General features: G+C 24.1%; 1 protein-coding gene across 2 annotated transcripts in view; it reads right to left on the bottom strand.

The window, feature by feature from the left end:
- The window catches only part of LOC129610601 (diuretic hormone receptor-like), a 101,228-nt gene extending 100,778 nt beyond the window's left edge, over positions 1-450 (bottom strand). For both annotated transcript variants that reach the window (XM_055523216.1, XM_055523224.1), the window contains exon 1: positions 207-450. In XM_055523216.1, coding sequence (XP_055379191.1) covers positions 207-215 — 9 coding nt within the window. In that variant the 5' untranslated portion in view covers positions 216-450. The remainder of the gene's footprint in view (positions 1-206) is intronic.
- Positions 451-18,451: the final 18,001 nt, after the last annotated feature.

Genomic DNA, 18,451 nt, shown 5'->3' with positions numbered 1-18,451 from the left:
TCGGATGTTATGGAAAATTAGAGAATCCTTTTTGGGTTTTTTTTTTGTTTTTCTTTTTAATATTAAAAAAAAAAACGTATATTTATAAGATCTGATGCTGATCTTAAATTTTAAATACAATAAATCTCTTTGATATTTATTAGATTAAAAAAAAAGAAAAACATATATGTAAATAAAAAAAAAATAAAAAAAGCAGCAAATCTTACGGATTTCATGTCTATAATTTTGTTTGCCTTTGTGTTTTTCTTTTCTTTTTGATTTTTGATTTCTGGAGGCCTTTTTTAACAATGTTTAAAGATGAGAAATTCCTTTAGAACAATTCTTATATTTTCTTATTCAATACCATTTTGAAAATTTATTAAAAATATTTTTTTTGTTGTTTTTTGTTATTTTTGTTTTCTTTAAATGCAAACTGCTTCAGATTTTTTCATTTTGATTCACAAGGATGTACTGAAGATTGAAAATTCTATGAAATGACAATTTTGAACAAAATTTCATCTTTTTTTTTTCTATTATTTTTTTTTTTTGAATTTCTGAATTTTTAATTTGAAATTTCAAGGAACTTATCAAAATTTCACGATTAATTTATTCTCATTTATTTTATTTGATTTCTTTCATATTTCCAATAAAGCTATTTTAAATTGAAAGATAATAAAAAACACATAATTTTCTTTTCAATTTTAAACTTTAATTCTTTATTTTAATAAATATTAAAAATAAATATTTCACACACACAATATTGAACAAATTTATTATATTTTATATTCAGTTTCCAAATAATTAGGAAAACAAAATATTTTTTTAAATTTTAATATTAATTTTTTTAATTCTTTTTCAAATGTTTTAATATAATTGCTGAAAAATTTCAAGGAAGAAATTTTTTAATATTTTATTTTAGACAACTATATGCATAGTAATATATGAGCTTATTCTAATATAAAGAAACTAAATTAAATTTCAAATGATTCAAATTTTATTTAACACTTTTGGACTTAATAATGAAATTTATTTTTTTTTTATTTATTATTATTTTAAAACACTCATTTTTATATTAATATGGTAATGGAATTAATAACGTATTCACATACACTTATTTATTACAATTTATTATAGTAGAGAGTATAACACAATACTATTACTGATCAATGATTTCCGGTATACTTCACTTCTTATAAAATGAAAAATGCATACGATTTTGACGGCAGCTAAAGAATAACTGAACTTAATGAAAACATTGGAATAAAATCTTTATATCAGTTATAATAAAAGAATGTTATCTATTTTAGAAGGTATAATATTCCGTTATATTTTCAATTCTTGTTATATCTAAATATTTTGCAGAAATCCAGAAGAAAGTTTAGTAATATAAAAGCTGTATACGAAAGCTTATTCATTATTATTATTATTATTAAGGGTTCTTATTGTTATTAAGGATTTTAAAATTCAATTTAATTTTTATATTTCTAATTTTTTTATGTACAGTGAGAGAAGAGTAATTTGAAATTTTAATTCCTTTTATGTATGTATTAAATAATAATTAATACAAGTTTTCTAAATAAATAATATTTTCTATATTATTTATTCTTTCTTTATATAAATTACACTTACTAATTATAATAAACTCGCTTAATACAATTCTCGTATTCAAATTACAATTTACAATTTTTCATTGTAATTTATTATTGTAAAATAATTTGATACTGATTTTAACAAGGTTAAAAATCAAACTTGAACAATTCTTATATTACTTAAACTTTCTTTAATTTTTTGTTTGATTATTTAGAAAAAAATTAAGTATCTCGATTCCTTTCCAGATGATATGGTATACAGTATCTACAGTATCCTTTTAACATTATTTATAATAGATTAATCTTCGATTTATCCGCCTACATATATATATATATATAGAGAGAGAGAGATTGTTTAATTTGTTACGCATATAGTACAATGATGGAGCTATAGAAGTACATCTGACTTCATTAGATACATGTTCCTGCTAATAAGCGAATTATCAGAACGAATGTGTTTTATTACTGAAAAGATTAAGAATAAATGATCTAATCAATTTATGTGAAAAGGTATTCGAAAGCGATCCAATTTTGATTAAGTTCTTTGTGACTACAGACTAAGTTCTTTGTGATTCTATAAAGAACGCTTGAAAGAGCCTTTCCATATATTCATAGTTCATAGTAGCTTTGCAAATTTCAACTTCCAATTAATGTTTGTATGTTGCATTTTAACATTTTATTTAAATTCTTAATAAGATTAATAATGTTCACTTTAAATAAAAGGAGCAAAGATACGTTAAGCACTAGTATTTGTGTTAAGGTTGAAAATCACAAAAACCCAACTTCGAACTTACTTGAATATAACAAATATGAGTACATGCAAAATTACAAATTTGATAATTTCAAATATTTAAATAAATATTCCGTTAAGTTCCTGCGCTTTCTTTTACGAGCGACAAATACATCATAAGTTATATAGAGAATAAACTTTCTTCTAAATTTTACGTAAAAACGAAATGTTTAGCTACATAATCGTTAGCAACATATTTGTTTACTTAAATATTATACAGAAATAACTCAAATTGTAAATGTCACTCATCTTTCTTACAGATTTTATTCATTACAGATTTTGTTTTTTACAGTTTCTAAAAAGCTTCAAGGTGCATATATGTATGTGTCGCAATATACATATGTATGTACATATTATGTACATAATTATTATTAAAAATGCTACTTGTTGCTTCACCTTTTGAATAAATTTCTTTTGTTTATTTATCAATACCTATAGATGTAGGCTGTTTAGATCCCATAAAATATAAACAATATAACAGTAATTAAAAATAGCAAAAAAAAAAAAAAAAAAACAAAACAGCAAAAAAACAATTGGAAAATAATCTTCTTTAGATGGAAGCTTGTTACGTCGTATATATGTGCCGATCAATTTAATCACTCGGAAAAGTTAATTATTGTGTGTATAGTAAAAGTTATTTTCAGTTTTCTTTTAAATAAGATTATTACATAATACATAAAAAATGAAATTCTTATTTATTAAACATATATGGGTATTTGCATAACTATATTTTCGAGATAGGATAAAAAAAATTTTAATTTTTTAAGGTAATCTAATTTTTAGGTATTTAGTCAAAAAAATCATTTTAAGGTTTTCCGTTGAAAAATATGTAGATAATAGAAGGTATGGTAATTTAAGTTTAATGAGTATTGTATCTTGAATCAAAAGAGTTAATGGATTCTTTTAAATAAACGAGCAAGTATTATAATAGGTTTAAGGAGAATGCACTGTTCAGCCCTTCAATTTTGCAGCGTATTTCAAAGCGTTTTATATTTTTTTTTTTTCATTTTATTTTTATTTGATGGTTTTGTTCAAAGATAAAATTTGTAATTGCGCTCTAAAATTTGTATAATGAGCTCTACCTTTTAAATCAAATAATTTTAATATGTTTGTGGTATTATTTAATTAATATTAAAGAAAGAATTTGGAGAATCAGAAGTTCCTTTCCTTAATTAATTTTCAAATCTACCATAGTTCCATTATTATATATGCCCAGCTCGATTCACGTAAGAATGGTAAGTCCGATATGAAAATATGAACCAAAATGATAGCTCAATAAATTCAAATACTCATTTTTTATAAAATTAAAAATTTCTCATTAAATTTTTTGAATATACAAACAATGTCATGCATTATTGTATGTGTAGCTTTTTTATTTAATAACTTCATCAGACATACTTATTTACCCCTTTTTTTCATACAATATTAATTGTACTTATCAATCACGTTTTTTAAAATTTCTGTTTTAAAAAGTTTAAATATTTTATATAAACAAAAGTACTTAACAGCTTTGTTCATATGATTGCAGCGCTACTTTATCACATAATATATATGTATAACTAATTACGAAGTGATTTTAATGAGAAATTTTGTTAAAGAAAAACTTTTGTATGCGAGCATATATTTCAATTAATATTATGCTTATATACAAAAATAAAAGATTTCATGACAAGGATTATAAAAGAAAATTTTTATTAGCATTATTTTAAGGTTTCTTAAATGCACGTTTGTATGTAATTATGTGTAAGGAAAAGTGAAAATAAAATATTTCCTAAGGAAATTTGCAAAATAAATTAGATTATCATTGTTAAATCACAAAATATAACAATAAAAGAGAAAAGAAGAAACAATTTTACCACATCTTAATTATTAGATTTGTCGTAAAAATCTTTCTACCGTACAAAATTTCATGATTTCTCGACAAGATAATCATTTTTAGTGTCCCAAAGGGAAGATAATTGATTTTAATATGAATAGCTTTAATATGATTCAAAAAAAGAAAAAAATAGGCTTCCCAATTGAAATAATATATTATATACAATTTTTATAAGATGCAGATAAATATGGTAACCACAAAAAGAAAAAACAATACCCAAAATCATACAGTCTTTATCATACAAATTTAATATCATCCCATCAGGTGTAGGCCCGTAATATAAATAGCGTCCAGAAAAAAAACAAAAACAAAAATTCTATAATAATTTTTATTTTCTTCCTTATTTTCTTTCAACGTCAGACCGTATAGAAAATTAAATTCTAAATAATATCTATTGTTCTTTAAAATTTATACACAAAATCATTTGGTTCCTATTATATTTGTGTAATTGTATGAAAATATACTATATATTGTATCATATTACATCTATTAAACTATATGTATATGACTTACGTATGAGTAGATATATGAGTGTATTTGTCGGTGATGATGTGTATATTTCGTACGATATTACGTTATGTCTAGAATTTTGTGGAAATCTGTGTTCTTTTAATAGTATATAACACTCAAAGAGTCTTACATTGTACTCCCAACTACATTATCCGTTATAAAGAAGCAGTTGGGAGAATTGGTTATACATACTTATTCCGGCAAGTTTCTTGTATTTTTGAAGGTAAAATAATTATCGGTAAATTTCTTGTATTTTTGAAGGTAAAATAATTATCGTGCATTAATATTCATTAACTAGTTTGATTTTAATCTTGTAAAAGCGAATTTTCATACAACACATATTCTGAACGACTTTTAATATCATATACTGAACAACTTTTAACTATGAATTAGAATTTTGTGGAAATCTGTGTTCTTTTAATAGTATATAACACTCAAAGTGTCTTACATTGTACTCCCAACTACATTATCCGTTATAAAGAAGCAGTTGGGAGAATTGGTTATACATACTTATTCCGGCAAGTTTCTTGTATTTTTGAAGGTAAAATAATTATCGGTAAGTTTCTTGTATTTTTGAAGGTAAAATAATTATCGTGCATTAATATTCATTAACTAGTTTGATTTTAATCTTGTAAAAGCGAATTTTCATACAACACATATTCTGAACGACTTTTAATATCATCTACTGAACAACTTTTAACTATGAATTAGAAATTAATATACGAACGCAATAACTGGCCTTATTTGATATTATTTTCTTATTAATAATTAGAATTATTCAAAATACAGGTGTAAAAGCGAAAACTTTAACTAAGCTACAGTCACATTAAACAATAAAAAAATTCATTTTAATAAAAAAAAGTACTTATATATTTTGTTTTATGAAATTAGGCAATCAAAAAATCTTTATAAATAGACATTTTTTTTTTTGTAAATGAGTCTCACTTCTCATAATAGAATATTTTTGATTTTATTAAACTTAGGAATACCGAATTTTTTTAATATTTTTAAATAATATTAAAAACAAAATTTATTTTATCTTGTAGTCACATATTATGTATACAATGAAAAGATTCCCTTTAGGACATTTTATGACATGATTATTAAATAAATTAGAACCAAACTAGTGCTTTTCAAAGGAGCATTTTTGCCTTAAACAAAGGAAAACATTTGTTTTTAAAGAACGATCTGTTAAATAACTAAAAATTAATTGGTTTCATTAATATACCAAAATTGCATACTTTGAGGGTGAACAAGAAAAAAAAAGTCGATAGAGGCATTAATATAATGACCGAATTCAGCGATTAAGCAAGTGAGTTAAGAGAAATAATTACATTTCTTATGTTAATTACAGATTGTTTTATTGATTTTATAGAAATTTGGAAAAGATTGCATACCGAGATAAAAAGCATCAAATATTCAAGTTTTACTAATTTCATGAGGCGATAATTTTAAGAAAGATGTGGGAAAAAAATTTTGTTCTAGCGAAATAAATTAGAAAAAAGAAAAAAAACAGGTTTTATATAACGATTAATTTCCATGACGTTGATGCTAAAATTTTTCTAATTCCGATGCAATTAAAAAGCTAAATTTTTTGAAAAGGGGAAAATGCTACATTATTTTGTATTTCTATGTAATTTCGGTTTTCTTTCTTAAGATTTGAAAACAGACACACGGACGGACTGAAAAATGAACGGAAACTTTCAATTTTTTTTTGTTTTTGGAAAAGTTTTAATAAAAACTTTGCATAAAGAACAAAATAATATACAAAACTAAAAAAGGACCTTTTTTCATCAAAAGAATATCAACAAATAGAAATTATTTGAAAATAATCTTTAAGTTTTCTTCAAAAAGATCTTCAAAATTGACAAAAAATTAACCTTATAAAATTTTATCTTTATTGTTATTAAAATAGAAATATCAACAAGAGAGAAAATTGAAAAATCAACAACTACCAACTATGCTGTTTTTGTGTTTTTTTTTTAAATTATATCCTTAATTGTGTATAATAAATATAAATACACTATATAATTATGCTGTTAGTTCATAAATTATGGTATCCTTACCTAAAATATCTAGGATTGAGTTTTTTCCTTTATTTTTATCTTAAAATAGTTAACATTATCATAGAACAGTTTTTAAAAATTAAATATTAAAATTATATAAAAATTATACCCAAAAATTATCCTTTATATAACATCCTGCTTACATTGTATGCACATATATATACACACCTGTATTGTAATTATTTCTTTAATTTCTGTACAAAAGTCTTCAAAGCAAAATTATCTATAGGAATATATTCTAAAAAGTCTTTGAGATTACAGTTGTGGTTTCAGGAAATTATTTTTTATTTGAAACAAAATTAATTAAATTTAATGAAAAAATTTTTTGCTCTAAATTTGATTTTTTAATTTTCAAAACATTTTCGAACAATGGAAACTAACAATATTATTTTTAATTTAAGAATCTCAGACTACTGTACATTTTTGAGAAATTCAGTTTGCATACCAGTGAATTAATGTAAATTTTTTACAACACCGGTTAATTCTATTATCTTTTTTCCACAAACTTATAAAATTTACCACTTTCGATTGTTGAAAATTTTTATAATTACCATTAAACTAATTTAATTTATAAAAGTCATTCACCCGTTTTGCATATTAAAAATTAAAATAATAAATTTAAAATTCAGTTTATTTTAATCAATAATTTTTATAATTACATTCTATAAGGAACAAACAATTATAGTTCCTACAGGCTACGAATTTAAATAGTCTAATTACTAAGTTTCACATATTATACGAGTATATGCATATACTAGTACACACTAAAATACTTGTATGAATATAGCTGCATATAGTTGCATGAGTGCACATTTTTTAGTAGTTTATTCACAACATTTAAAATTCACAGACATGATAGTTATGACATGTAAAATATGAGTTTTAATGTGGATAATCACACATTTATATGAATAAAGGAAATGCAAAATGGAAACTTAAATGGATTTTCCTTTATACACCGCGGGTATTATCAAGATTTAACAAAATTAAGGGGGTTTTTTTGAAGAGTTTAATATTTTTGTTACGGCATGAAAAGTAAGTCAATTTTATAGTAATAGTTAATGATTACAAGAATACAAAATTCTTAAGTGTTAAATTTTTTAATATTAATTAAGGTAACTTGAACCTTCCGTAATCCAGAGCCCAAGTTGTATTTATATTTTATTTCGTAACACAAAATCCTTTAGAATTTCTTTGATACAGGGTTTGAGTCTAAGAAATAGTCAAATTGTTTCCTAATAGTACCATTAATCTTGTTTTGTAAAATCCATCAAGTTTCCATAAATGATTTTAGATATTTAAGAATAATGTGACGGTATTTTCAATTCAACCTTAGAAGCCTTTATTTAACACTATAATGAAATGAAAGTAAGTGCATGTGGACAGTGCACGTGAACATTTACAAATTTAAATATTATTCTGAACGATATAATAATGATATATATTTCTAAATCTATATTATTTTTGTAGTACTGTTCGTTTGATCAGATGATTTGGAACTTAATTTATGCACGATATCCTTAATATTTGCCGATAGTTAGCAAAAAATAAAAGTTATCAGGTGCGTTAAAGAAAAATATGAAAAATATTCAGGATTTGCTGAAAAGAACCACACTTTTATGCTTTTAACCGTACAAGTACTAAAAATTTTAAAGCACGCGAGTACTTGTATCAATTCAATTAAAACGACTTATTTAATTGATAAGTACGAAATTACAGAAAATTCAATCATTAATTTTTATATTATAAGTTTGGTTTTAGAGAAAAAGTCGCGACACATCCGGTCAATGGTTTTAATAATAATATAACCGTTATTGATTAATAATTATTATACAGTGGGACACCTGGACTGGTGTTAAAACAAAATTCTTCTAAAATATTTTATTTTGAAATGTACTTCTCTGATGACCCTTCATTTCCTATTAACTTGTTCTATTTAGGTGGTATATACAATGACGTTTTCAGGTAAAAACTTTAATTGAAAATTTTATATATAATTGTTCTGTATTTTAAATTTTCAAAGGTTTTTTGTTACTCAGTTAACGTTCACTTATTCAGGAGTTTAGTTGCTCTTGTTTCACGCAAATATTTTTATTTCCGGCGCAAAAATTCATTATGTTTATAAAAATCTTAGTTTTTTGTTTATGTAACAGTAAAATTGTTTTCACTTATTCGGTATTCAATCAACAACATCAAGATGAAATTAAATTGAATGATGTTTCATATGCAATTGGTTTCCCGATAGACAAAACTTCTAATGGTGATGGAATTATTGCAAAGATAAAATTAGATCAGAGAGGATTTTTTCATTTATTTAACGTTCATTGTATGTACAAAAAATTCTGTTAGCTTAATTATTTTTTTATTTTAATTAAATATAATTTGAAGGCACAAACTAAACTAACACAATTTTGAATTTAATATTATTGATTTTAGATTTAATATGCTTTTTTGCTGCCAAAGGTAAATGGCCATTTATACCACCAGGAATGCAAGTTCAAGTTAGTGAAGTTGGAAGAACATTTTTTACTCGGAGTGATTATTTTATTAGGACATTTTGTAAAAAATATTTTACTGTTGATCAATGCTACAGACCTACAAATATGAGTAATATAAATTTTTTTCATCTTTTATAAGAAATATTTGTGTATATAATATTTAAAATAAAAATAATCTTAACTATTAACAGTAATTTAGACGAAAATTGTTAAATTATTTTCACGAAATTTATATTTCAAAAATAAGAAAAATTTTCTTTATTTTAATTGTATATTTCAGCTCCTGCTCCCACTGCTCCCCCTGTAATGACATCAGCTGTCCCAAGGAATACAGATATAGAAACAGTAACAGCAGCTCCAGAAACTGAAGAACCAACTACAATTTGCACTTGTTCTTCCTATAAGAAAACAAAATCACGTCCATCGTCAACAAAAGTAAATAAGGATGTATTTTATTTTGATAAAAATCAAATTGGTAATGTCAGTTCGGAAACTATAATTAATACAATAGAATTTTTACAAAGTTTTTTACCTCCCACAACAATTGCACCATCACGCAATGGAAAAAGAAAGAAAAAGACTAAAATTACTATTAATGTAAGCCCCCAGGAGGATTTTTCATTAACCTAATACATATAAAGATTATTCACATGTCTACTTAGAAAAACTTTTAATATAATTCAAACTTTTACCAACATCTTCTATTCATCATTTTTATATATTTTTTGTATTCATTCGAAACTCATGCAAAAAAAAAAGAATTTTTTATAGACTTTTTGATACAAGGACATCCATACCACTGTAATATTTATGTATGTATTTATATTGAGAAAAAAAACTTATAATAATATTTTAATTAAAAATGAATATTCAGAAAATTCAAATATTTTATGTTTTTTGAAAGAGAAAAGAAAACATTTTTTAGAAATTAAGAAAATTCTTGCAAAAAAAAAAAAAAATTATAATGAAACTAATTCAAATAAAATGGATTAATTGAAGACTCTTTTTAAATAATTTTGATATAAGAAAAACCCTTCAAGCAATCTTAAATTAAATTAAGAAAAAAATTTGACTCTTGGGAACTTATAAATGTGCTTAAATAAAATATAAAACATAAACTTATAAAATATACTTGTTTTAATTATGAAAGTTAGTATTCAGGAACGAAATCTCAATACAATAAATAATTGCTCCCTCAGCTCTTTGATGGACACATCAGGCAGCATACAATAACAGATTACGTCAAATTTCCCACGTTAATTGAGTTTTTAACAGAAGTTCTGTAAAATTCTTCCTGTTAGAGAAGCACAAAAAATTGTTTTTAGTTAGAAATTGAAATTAAAGGCAAATGAGTTGACGACTTAAGGAATATGTAATGAATTGATCAAGATCAAGGCCTGCAAAGAGAAAATCTTTACTTTGGCTATATGAGCCAATAAAAGGTTGTTGATTTCATATACCTGGATAACCTTTTAGTGCTTTTTCAATAAAATTGAAAAAATAATCGTCGGTCAATGCACCCCTATCCTTGGCAAGTTGACATTAATATTATTAATTTGTAATTTGGATATTATTTGAGGATACTGGAAAATACCCTAAAACCAATATTAAAAAAAAATTTCATTAAATCGTCATCTAATCGTTCATTCTAAATCATCTAAAAACAATCGTTTCATTATTTTATAACTTTTGCAATATTTGTAAATCAAACTACTTCTTTATATAAAAGAAATATTGAAAATATTTTTACCTTCAAATTATATTTTGGGAATTTATTGTTTTCTTGTCCATTATACTTTGAAACTTATCAACTTTATTCAGTTATTAAACTCCTACATTCTGCCAAAGTACTGTAACTTATAATGACATAATATTCCTGAAAGTAATAGTGTGAACTAAATTCTTTGAACAAATTGTAAAAATTGTCACATTTTCTAAAAAATAGTACACTGTCTTAAATATTTATGGTAACATTTGTGCATTTTCCAAATTCATTTTTATAAATACATTAAAAATTACAATTTAAAGCATTTTTTATCTAATATGCACCATATTCGAAATAAGAGTTCTAAAATATTTTACTCATATATAGATAACACTTTATTTATTTATTCATTTAAACGTTATATTCTTGCCATTAAAATTAATATATTAAAGTTTAAATATAAATCGTGTATGAAAGCAAAACTCGCCAAATTCTACCAATTTTGTACATTATCAGCGGAACTTTAGATTTTTATTTTTCATTAATCGACTGTAGTACTTAAAATTTTCACTTTATACATATATTTTTTTAATAATTAATAAATTGTTATTTAGAAACATAAACTAACTACAATTAGATATATTTATTTTTAATGGTAAATTTATGCAAGTGTTCTTCAAGTGGTTTTGTAATTATATAATATTACCATAAAACCCACTCAATCCTTTATTTGTAATGTTTCATTTAAAAATTCCTTAAATTTATCATAATCAAAATTTCTAATTAATTTTCCATTCAATTTTGTTATATTTAATTTACTTGAATTTTTTATATTATCATAATTGGCTTTTCTCCCACAATTAATTTCTTTTACTATAGATATTGGTTGTGTAGGTATTCTGTAAATAATTTAAAAGAAAAAACAATTATTTGAAAAATTAAAATTTGCATTTTCAAATTTATATTTTAAAATCTTACTCTGTTCCATTAGTTTGCATTGAATTGTTGAATATTTTTAAATTTAAACCTGCACCAAATATAATTAGCACTATAGCTAAACAAATTAGAAATGGAATCATTATCCTTTTAACCCACTTGTTACTAAATTAAAAAATTTTTGGTAATTTAAATATAGTATAAAATTATATTAAATTTCAACTATAATAATATAATAATTACCTATAAAGAAGAGATTTCTCTTTAAAAGTTTCCGTAACATTAAATGATTTTTTAGTCATTTTCATATCACTTCATTTTTGTCAAATGAATTAGTGCAAAATTTTCATTAAATTTATGCTATTGATTCGCGTATTCGAAAACTTACACAATATATGCAATATAAGGGCATTGTTCAGTTGAATTGTTGAATATTAGTACACTGTGTTTTTTTTTATATCTTATCTCTTAGAATAGAGATTTTTGACAAATGAATGCTAGTTTACAATAACGAAATACTTTTTGTGTTTGTACCATAGACATTGTAATAAAACGGGAAAAAATATAGTTGACCGTGTCAACTCTAAGATACCAGAAGGAGCCAAGCAATTTTAACGACTTTTATCAAACACATTGGCCATACTAATACATTTGCTTGTGTGAAATTTCAATATCACAGCTTTTTATAGTTTCTAAGATATAGTCAAAAAATTTTGAACTTGTATGGCAGTAACCAGAAGGAGCCAAGCAATGTGCTTGTGTGAAATTTCAATATCACTGCTTTTATAGTTTCTGAGATATAGCCAAATAGCTTTTGAAGTTATATGGCAGTTACCAGAACCAGTACCCCGATCATGTTGAATTTGAATATGGTTCTGGCACTTACTATAACAAATCATTTGCGAAAATTTGGTGGAGTTAGCTCAATTAGTTTTTGAGTTATCGTTGGGACAGACGGACAGACAAGGCTAAATCGACTCAGATCTCCACACTGATCAAAAACATACACTTGAGTCTATATCTCAGAGCATTATTTCTTAGCGTTACAAACGGTTAGGCAAACGGTAGCGTTACAAACGGTTAGTTTACACATGTTTAAATTTACCGTAAACTAAGCATTCTTCAAAAATTTTACTTAATAATAGATTTAAATACCGGAAACTTTTCAATTTTTCATTTATCACTTTAAAAACAAGTGTCCCTCAATTTATATATTAATATTTTAAAAGTCATTAACTTACAGTGCATACACTCAATTAAAAATTTTTTATATCAGTTTATTACAGAATGTACGGAAACTATAACACGAATCAGAACATTATTTCGTTCATATCCTATTCGAGTTTCTTAATTAAATTTCAGTGTATAATCATCTAATTAAAAATATATTAAATAAAAATATAATAACTGAATTTTGTTCCATAATTTCTGTATGTATATATATATATTTTAACATTTAATATAAGTAATTAAAATAGTAATTATATAGTTGAATATTTCAAGAGAAAAGCATATTTCTGATTAAATTATTGACTCTTATCAAGATCTCATATACAAACTATATTCATAATTTATTCGAATTGCTTGCTTAATTATTATAAATTTATTAGAATTTATGCGATAAATGAGTTCAAATAATAACACTGTATAGTATTATTTATATTTAATTCTACTATATAGACATTCATATTTACAAAGTTTGATTTATGAGACTAATATAAATTTTAACATAAAATGCAAAATAATTTATGATATTCAATTGATATTTATAAAGGCTGACGAATGACGATGTTGAATAAAATTAAATATTTTGGTAAATATGGTCTTTTATATACAGTGTGATTCAGAAAGTTATACAGCAACATATACCATTAGTATATCGAAAATGGTAAAACTTTTGTTCCGGACTGGTTGCCAAATCTTAAGGGCTTCCGAGTTCCAGGGATTTTAACGAATTTTCATGAAATTTTTACTTATCCAGGTTTTTTTGACTATGACTTCCGTTCTGAAAAAGATGGGGACTTCAAACAAACATTTTCAGAAAGGCCTAGTAAAGGGCTTAAAATAAACATGTTGCTTGATTCTATATTTTATGTATCTTCGGAATTCAAAGCATTCGAGCTTTAGGCAAAATCAAATTTTTCCCTTGTTTTATTTTCTCAGTTTTTTTTAACTGGATAATTCGTCAGAAATTTTTGAAAACCTTGAAATTTTTTTTTATGGAATTTTTCCCAGCTGTTTAAACTTTAATTTAAGTCCTCAAACATTAAAAAAATGTTTATATTACAGAAGATGTAGTACAAGAACAACATATATTGTGAGTCACAAATTCAATTAAAATCAAACCAGGTGTTGATAAAACTAAAATTAAATTCAATTTAATATTCCTTTATCAAAAAATTTTACAAATTTCTCAATACGAACACCAAATTCTCCTATGAAGCTCACCAAATTCTTAAAAAATTTATGCTTTTCTTTTAAATCTATTTCTATTCAATCGAATATTTCAAAATATTTGATTTACTGGAATTCCTCTTTAGTTGCATCAACCGTATGCCAATTTAGTTTTTGTAGAAATATGTTTGAAATTTATTAATTCCATCACATTATTTATTAATTATTTATCAGTTTCATAATTTTAGTATCATACCATTTACATACTCCATTTTGTTCAAAAAAATTAGATTTTCCTATTAAAAAAAATTTTTTTCAATTAAAATAAATGACAAAATTTATATGGCATGCCTTTAAAAATTCGTCCGAACTGGATAATTTTAATAACTTCAGATGCCAAATGGAGTCTGGATTCCGAAAATATTTTTTTCAAATTTTTAAAATGCACCCAATCTGAGAAAAATGCATTTAAAAATTTCAAACCATATAGGTACCATTTCTTATAAAAACTGGCAAAAATAAAAAACCTATCCATTTTCTTTACCAAGAAAAGTTTCAAAAAAAAATTTTTGATTACTAGATTTTTTTTTGTTTTTCCCAATACAAAGTTCTAGTTTTTCTTTTCAAAAATTTCAAATTTTTTAAATTAAATTTTTTATAAAAGTTTCTATACAATTTTGTTTCAATTTTATTATTATTTGCTACATTTCAATGAAAACGAAAAAATTAAAATTTTTTATCAAAACAACGTGATGTTCATCCCAAATTAATGACAGTTGATAATTACAGCGGTTAAAATAAGTCAAAATCAAAAATAGTGAAAAATAGGGGCTTTAAAATCTTTACATAGAAATGGCTTTTGCGTTACATCTTCTGTAACATAAAAATTTTTTTAATGTTTGAGAACTTAAATTAAATCTCGGAACTCGGAAACAATTGAGATTTCGCACCCAGTCTGGAACAAAAGTTTTACCCATTTTTGATCTTCTAACCAATGGTATATGTTGTTGTATAACTTTCTGAATCACCCCGTATATAAACTAACTAAGAGCTAAACTTTTATTTAATATCGGATAAAAAAATATTATTTGAAAATTCAAAAGTTATTTTTGATTTTTTAAAGAATTTTGTCCTGAATTTACATTGAAGATCATTGGTTGCAACAAAGTCGTGTGAAATACCTAATGGATATTAGATAAAGAACAGAAGTTTGTCTTAAAATAGGAATACAAAAATTTTTACTTAAATTGGTTTTTTTCTGTCACACCTCTTTTTACCAATATTACATTAAGAATTGTAATAAATATAATAATAAATAATGTAATAAGCGATTTAGCAGTAAGTTCGGTGATCGGTGACCACCTATTTTATTTTTCCAGTTTTCTCTGTTATCTTAATTCTTTTTAACCCGGACAAGAGCCACAATCAAAAATTATTTTATTAACAAATTAAATGCAAAATTTCAGCCTTACATACTTATTCAACAATTTCGTTGCAAATTCGTTTTCAGCACAAAAAATCTAATTTTCAAAGTTTTGAACCCTATGTACCTACTTACCTATGTATTAATATTAATACTTACCCTATGTACCGTACTTACCCTATGTATTAATATTAAATTAAAGTTTGAGTGCTACAACTAATGTACCCATATTTACTTAATACTTATACATATATTATAAATAAAATTCATTTAGTTTTATTTGGAATATTTTGTAATAAAAATTTTGGCATAACAAATAAAACATACTCACTTTCTTGCAAAGTTTTATGTAGCCCAAAAAAGAAAGAAAAATTTTAATCTTGAATTTGTTCATAGCTCAACATTATATTGATTCTTTTAAATAAAGGTAATCTCTTATATATAGTAGTAAATGAAAAATTACAAGCATCAAAGAACTCTGATTTAAGAACCCTAGAAGTAAATACAAATTTTCCAAATATATATGTAAGTACATATGTAGAAATTGCATAATTAGTATTTAAGGAAATTATTCAAGTTCTTATTGCTATAAACTTCCAAGATATTTAATATTAACAAAATGTTTTCTAATTAAGAAATTGCTCCATTTAATAAAATTGAAGTTGTTAACCTCATATTAATCACTTCAAGTTTTTTATTTTCATATTGAAATTTATTCTTCTTTAAAATTTCTAATTTCTACTCTTCCTGATTGTTACAAATTATTTTATTTATTTTATTTGATATTATGGTTTTTAAATTTTTTTCTTTTACTTTAAATTATAAAACAATTTACAATTTTAAAATTTATAAATATTTTGCTTATTGGGATAGTCATAAATGGGTTCAATTTTTTTAGATGATTTTGATGTTCTTTCAGGTAAAGGTGGAGGAGTGTTATGTGGACACTTTTCGTAATATATTCTTGATTGTTCTACTTGTAATTCTGCCTTCTTTTGATACTGCATAAGCTCATATAAATCAGGAATAAAGTAACTTTGATTTGTCATAAGACTAGAGTCTGAAAATCTTCTAACTCCATTTAAATTACTTAGAATGCTGAAAATATTTTAATAAAAATAAATTATATAAATAATATATGTTATCATAAAATTATAAATAAATATAAAGCTTGCCGTCTTAAATTTTAAATTGCATCTCAAACTTTCGAATTTTCTTGAAAAAATTTTTAAGAATTTAAATTAAATATGGAATTGAATCTAATACAAAAATTAATTTCGATAAAACTAGTGCTATGTGTAAGGTAGAACTTATCGTTTGAACAACTGAAAATACGATTCTTAAATAACAATCTTCAATATAAATTGTTATTCTCATTAATATACAAAAAATTTTTTATGGAATACAACACTTTTGCATACTTTTCGGAGGAAAAACGGAAATTAAAAAAAATGTTAACGTGATGGTTGAATTCGAAGATTGATTGAGTTAAAATAAAGTATTGTACTTTTTATTCTTATCAATTGGAAAAGCTTGCAGTTTAGTTAGATATAAGCTGCTGAAAATTAAAATTTTACTAATTTCGTAAGGGGGTAACTTGGATTAGGGAGAAAGTGAAACAACATTTTCTTCCAACAAAATAAATTATATATAAATCTCCAGAACGTCTTAAAATATCAGACTCCTACAACTTACCGTTTAAGAGAAAAATTCTGTTTAAAATTAGAAACGGGTATTGTAATGTTTCACTATTCTTTTTTACGATATTAGAAGCACATTGATACTTCTCTGCGTCTGCGGAATTTAAAAAATTTTCGTGATTTTTAATACAATAATTTGTTAAAAAATTGATTTGATGGGCTCATGGCGAGCAAAATTTTTCTTCTAGAGAAATGGGCTTCTCGCAAAAATCTATTTGTATATAAAAAAAATTTAGCTTTCTATCTCAAATGGTATAGAGGTTATCTAAACAGATCCACGATCGAACGGACAGAGTGATAACAAATGTAAAGGGGTTTTAAAATTTCTTCTTAAAAAAGTCATAATGTACAAACCTTTTATTTGCAATTTGAGTAATGAAACGTTCACCGAATTCAATATGTTTATTAAATTTTTCATCTGTTAATTTACTTGATTTCGGAGCCACCATAATACTTTTCTTATCCTTTTTAATTAATACAACTCTTGAGCTTCCTCTTAATAACGTCGGTTTACATCTTATTAAATAAAATGTAAGAATTGCTCCAACTCCAGTCAAAAAAAAAATACCAAATATTAGCAAGGACAAAATTAATGCATTTGCTTCACAAATTTTCGGCTTCTTATTTGAATCTGAATCTGAAAATTTCATATAAAGTGGTTGACAGTTGAATGGTGGAATTTCTCTATCATTTCTTTTTATTAAACAAAAAACGTAACTAGAATTTTCTTTTAAACCACCTATCTCCAAGGTTTTATTTATATTTAATTCACAGTTATTTTCAGAACCAACTTTGGCAGATCTTTCAAACCATAGAATATCCATATTGTATACTTTTTTATACAACGTAACAAGAACTTTAGTATTTGATATAGGTTTTACTACAAATAAAAGATCAGAATCGGCAACTTGACGATGGGTTGACGAATATTTATCACAATTTTTACATTGATTTTCACATTCGATAGTTATAAGGTTGTCATCAT

The sequence above is a fragment of the Condylostylus longicornis genome, unplaced genomic scaffold (genome assembly GCF_029603195.1).
Source record: "Condylostylus longicornis isolate FDR11 unplaced genomic scaffold, ASM2960319v2 ptg000004l, whole genome shotgun sequence".
Lineage (NCBI taxonomy): Eukaryota > Metazoa > Arthropoda > Insecta > Diptera > Dolichopodidae > Condylostylus > Condylostylus longicornis.
The sequence above is the reverse complement of the archived record's forward strand: the minus strand, read 5'-3'. Positions and strand labels throughout refer to the sequence as shown.